The 5,282-nt window shown below is 38.6% G+C and overlaps 1 protein-coding gene across 1 annotated transcript; it reads left to right on the plus strand.

The window, feature by feature from the left end:
• Positions 1 to 1,400: 1,400 nt before the first annotated feature.
• LOC138899853 (uncharacterized) lies at positions 1,401 to 2,597 on the plus strand. Its single transcript, XM_070186550.1, has 3 exons — positions 1,401 to 1,504; positions 1,708 to 1,729; positions 2,073 to 2,597. The coding sequence occupies exons 1-3, from the start codon at positions 1,401 to 1,403 to the stop codon at positions 2,595 to 2,597; spliced, it is 651 nt and encodes a 216-aa protein (XP_070042651.1).
• Positions 2,598 to 5,282: the final 2,685 nt, after the last annotated feature.

Genomic DNA, 5,282 nt, shown 5'->3' on the forward strand with positions numbered 1-5,282 from the left:
TTATGGATCGTTATTAACTATTGTAGTTTGAAGGTTGATTGTGTTGCTTGATTCTATCATATTAATTTGTTTATTCAATCTTCCACTTAATTATTCTATTGCACACCTAACAATAGAGTACTATCTATGAATTTATAGTTGAACTCAAAAGTGGGAACTATAGATTGCATATAAGATTGGATAGGGTAATTTCTTGAATCAGGGTATCGAAGATTAGATTCGTGATTAGGATAGACATATTCTAGTTGCTTTAATTGATTTTTTTTGCAAGAAATATACATGCATTCTTGTCAAGTTTGATTCTATAGACATATAGTCTTAGGTTGGCTTGAATAGGTGAGCGAAGCATCGAAAGAACTTTCCGAGCATAATAAACCCTGCTAATCAATAGATTAGATAAGTCAAGTGATTATATCAACCTGAAAAATGCAATAGGAGAGACGTTAATCCCATAACCCTTGAATCTCCCCATCTCATTGAATTCTTTATAAGTGTTTGTTTTCTCTACTTGTGATCTTATTTTCTTGCTTTCTTATTAGTTCGTAGTAATTTAGTTACAAAACTCACAATCATCTTCTTCATACTCACTTAAGCATTAAATTTATAAATAGCTTAGATTGGACAATAGTTGATCATAAATCCTCGTTGGAACGATACTCTCTTATCACTTTATTACTTGTCGACCGCGTGTACTTGCATGTGCGTTTGGACCAAACAAGTTTTTGGCGCCGTTACCGGAGATTTAGATTTTAGCTATTTGTCTGAAATAGGCTTTTATTTATTTTTGTTCGAGTGTTAATTTGTTTGACTGTTTCTGACTCTACAAGTGTTCACCTTAAATGCTAAGAAGAAGCAACAGTTTGAACAATCTTCCTCTTCCCAATCCTGAGCCCGAAAGACTTTCCACAGGTTAAGGAGGGAGGCAAAAGCAAGAGCAAGAATTACAGAGTTGGGCATTGTAGTCCAGCCACAGCCAATCGAGATAGCAGAAAATGAAGAGAGACCGGTGATTGAGGCTGCAAGGCTTAGTCTCGCTAACATGACTCAGGCTATCGTGAAGCCTAACATAATTTGGCACTTTGAGTTGAAACAGTACATGGTGCAACTGATCTAATCCACAGGGCAATTTGTGGGTTTACCGAGTGAAGATTTGCAGAGGTACATACATAATGTTTTGGAGATTACGGATATATACAAATATCTGAACATCCCCAAGGACTATGTCGGATTGACCTTGTTCCCCTTTTATCTGTTGGGGGAAGAAAATGAGTGGTTGAACAAAGAGCCAGCAAACTCAATCCGAACATGGGATGATCTAGCATAGAAATTCCTTAACAAATTCTTTCCCACAAAGAAAACAAAGTCATTGTGAAGCCAAATTCTGGGGTTTCAACAAAAAGATGGCGAGACTCTACGTCAAGCCTGGGAGAGATATAAAAAGCTACTCAGATTGCCCACATCACTATCAGACTGCTGAAGTCCTAGGTCATACTTTCATTGATGGGTTAGACGAAGCATCCAAAATGAATCTTGATTCGGCCTGTGGAGGTAGTTGCATGGCTAGGCCGTACACTGAAATCCAAATCCTGCTGAACAATTTCACAACTAACGATAACAATTGGCAAGGAGACGGGGAACCACAAAGAGCACTTAAATAGAAGGCAACAAGTGTTATTGAGCTTGATGATTTCACAATATTGAGAGCAGATATGCAAAGTTAGCCAATCAGGTAAATAAGATGACGATGCAACAAGCGCAACAGATGCAGCAGATGCAAAAAATGTCTACATGTTGTGAGATATGTGGAGAAAGCCACACGAGTAACCATTGTCCATTGAATCCTGAATCCATTTATTTTGTGGGGCAGCACAACAGGGATCCGATATGGGAACACTTATAATCTAAACTGGAGAAACCATCCTAACTTCTCTGGGGGCGGTAATTAGAATAGTAACAGACCTCAAGGAAATTTCAACGTACCACATATTCCACCACAACAGGCAGAGGATACTACTAATGAGTAGTTAAAGAAGCTCTTGCTTGATAATCAATAACTCCGTCTTGATAATCAGCAACTTCGGACAGAATTCAATAATTTGGAAAGGCAAGTTGGGCAAGTCACCTCCACTCAGAATCCTAGATCTAATGGGACACTCCCAAGTGATACTGAGAAGAATCCCATTGAACAAGTGCAAGCAATTAATCTAAGAAGTGGTAAAGCATTGGAGGAGGTGCCACCTAAAAAGTATGTGTCTAAAGAAGTTTTTGAAAGATTGGTACCTCAATCAGAGGTAGAAGCTGAAAAGAAAGATGATAAACATAGGCAGGAGATAGAGTTAAGGCCACCACCACCTTTTCCTCAAAGGTTGCAAAAGTCAAAAGATGAGTCCAAGTACAAAAGATTCTTAGATATCTTGAGCCAAGTGCGGGTGAATCTACCTTTGATAGAAGTGCTGCAAGAAGTTCCTAAATATGCCAAGTACTTGAGAGACATCGTGGCCAATAAAAGAAGGTTGACAGAGTTTGAAACGGTTGCACTTACTGAGGAGTGCAGTGCTAGAATACAGAGTAAGCTCCCGCCTAAGTTGAAGAATTAAGGTTGTTTTACAATTCCCTTTGCGATTGGAAAACATGAGGTTGGTAGAGCCTTGTGCGATATGGGAGCGGACATTAATTTGATGCCACTATCAGTCTTCAAGAAGCTCGATCTTGGAGCCCTCAAGCCTACTGCTATTACTCTATAGCTAGTAGATCAGTCATTGGCAGTGCCTGAAGGAATTATTGAAGATGTGTTGGTGCGAGTAGGGAAGTTCATCTTTCCCGCCGATTTCCTTATTCTTGACTACATGGCCGATGAGGAGGTTCCAATTATTTTGGGGTGATCATTCTTGGCCACTGGAGGGGCACTTATTGATGTGAGGTAGGGAAAGCTAAATATGAGAGTGAATGATGAAGAAATCACATTTAATGTGTACAAGGCGCTTAACCTTCCTAAGCCTTATGAGGATTTGTACATGATCTCTATGGTAGAATCGAAGTTGATAGAGCAAGGCCCTTATATGGAGCATACTGACACGGAAAAGAAAATTAAGTTAGAAGAAGTGGTGTTGCAAGCTGAATGTATAAAGGTAAAAGAGAAAAGGGTTGGAGAGGAAAGAGGAGATCCTCTTAGAGCACGCAAAAAGGCAAAACTCGATGTTAAGAGGAGGAAGCGAAAGCGCCCAGTATGAGTAGAGTAGCAGAGTCGTGCCACGACTATAAATAAGGCGCTTGTTGGGAGGCAACCCAATCTATATTTTATTTTTTCTTTATTTTTATTTTTATAGTGTCACGTTTTGTTTTGTTTTTTTTTGTTTTGCAGATTAGGGGAAGTCTGAGTACCCGAAGTTGAAGCTGAGGAGCATGTTTGACCTTAAGTGTGGGGTTATCCTGACCCTTAATGTTAAAGATCATGTCGCTAGCTAGTCCCTAGAGGATCTCAGGGAGTATTTCTCACCCTTGTTTTAGTATTTTTCTCTGTGATCCATGCATCGCGCACTATGCATAACATAAGTGTGGGGTTGGGGGAACTACTTTCTGAAGTGTAATTGTATAAAACTATTCTTTCTATTAGTTTTATTTTAGAACTCGTAGTAGACATAGTCTAGTTAGTTAGTAGTAGTCTAGTTTTGAAAAACAAAAAACGAAAATACAAAAAAAATCAGAAAAAGCTCGGACTTTTCCCGACGATGGATCTCTTGGACAACTTTCTTGAGGCATTAAGGTCTAAATAAAAACACCAAAAAGTTTTTTTTTTTTTTAGGATAGTTAGGTAGTATCCCTTGATTTTTCTTTGGGCCCCAGTTCTTTTCCAAGGGTGCAGCTTGAACCGGGTATTTTATTTTTTTTAATTTTTTAGGAGTAGGATAGGAAGAAAACTGAGTTGCTATGAGATACCTGTTGACATGTTTAGTGCTGACACATTAGGCTATGGCATGCGCTCTATCATCCTGTTATATTTGATTTGAATTGTGATGCCTAAGTAATATAAATAGACTACTGTATGATGCCTTTTCTAAGTTGTTTGACTTGTATGTCACCTAGTACATTATTGCTTAAAATTTGTCAACTGTATGTGCTTTCTTGACTTGAGAGTTGAACAGAACCATCTTGATTGAGTCATGGCAATGTGTGTGTGAGGATTTGTGTTATTTTGTGCTATTTTGTATAGTCTAGAACTTGCCCCGTGTGTTATTCAAAGCGAAATTATTAAGTTGTGCTAGTCTAGGAGATGACGTAGGCATTTCTTGCTTGATCATAGATGTGCTTGTCACTTACAAATAATTTTTTTTTTGTTGCTAGACCCTTTGAGCCTATAGACATTTTCCTTGGCACCCACATTACAAACTGTATCTCGATTTTGTTCGTAACTTGAGCTTGTTGAACCTTTACCTCCAAAGGCACTTAGTCGCTATGAAGTATGGTGAGAGATTTGGGAAGTAGCTTTCGAGAGAAACCATGGAAGGGCCCATAAGGTGCACTAAAATTGTAAAAACTACCACTAGCCAATGAACCTTAATGTATGGAGCGTGTGTAGAAATAAAAAAGAGAGAAAACAAAATTGCCAAAAAAAAGAAAGACAAATACTGTTGATAGTCAAAAAGAAGAAAAACACACACCTCCTAATCTTACTAATTCGTGCTAGTGAGGATGTAGAAATGCTTAATTGAAGGGAAAAAGGGCTATGTTGTGTATGGTTTGTGGCGAGTGAATTGGTTGAGAAGAATACGTGCTCGATTCATGAGTGTAGTGTATTAAAGTGCGTAGGAGGGCTAGTCACTATTCCTAAATGTATCCTACCCGTCCCTTAGCCTACCTTACAACCCATAAAGTCCTAATTGATCCTAGACTTGGCTGGCTTAAATTAGTAGAGATATACACTACGGGCAAGCTTATGGTACGATCACGGGATGCACATAAATTCTTTGAAAGTGAGCGACTTTCGTTTAATTGTGTGATGTCAATAATTTATGTTCAAAGTCATATTTGAATGTGTGGACTATTTCTATATTCACTCTCTTGTTTGTTGATGAGGGCACATGATCTCATGACAGATTGGTAATATTGTGAACTTCTTTTGTTGGGTGAGTGCGCGAGTTCTGGGTGCTTAGTGGTGACAAGTCGGCTCTTGAGGTAGGGTGGTTATGGATAGGTTGTTTGAATTGGTTGAATTGAATGTTTATACTTGGGAATGTTTAAAGCGGGAAGAATGTGAATTTCGTATGTTCATGCTTGATTGCCTG

Source organism: Nicotiana tomentosiformis, chromosome 10 (assembly GCF_000390325.3).
Source record: "Nicotiana tomentosiformis chromosome 10, ASM39032v3, whole genome shotgun sequence".
Lineage (NCBI taxonomy): Eukaryota > Viridiplantae > Streptophyta > Magnoliopsida > Solanales > Solanaceae > Nicotiana > Nicotiana tomentosiformis.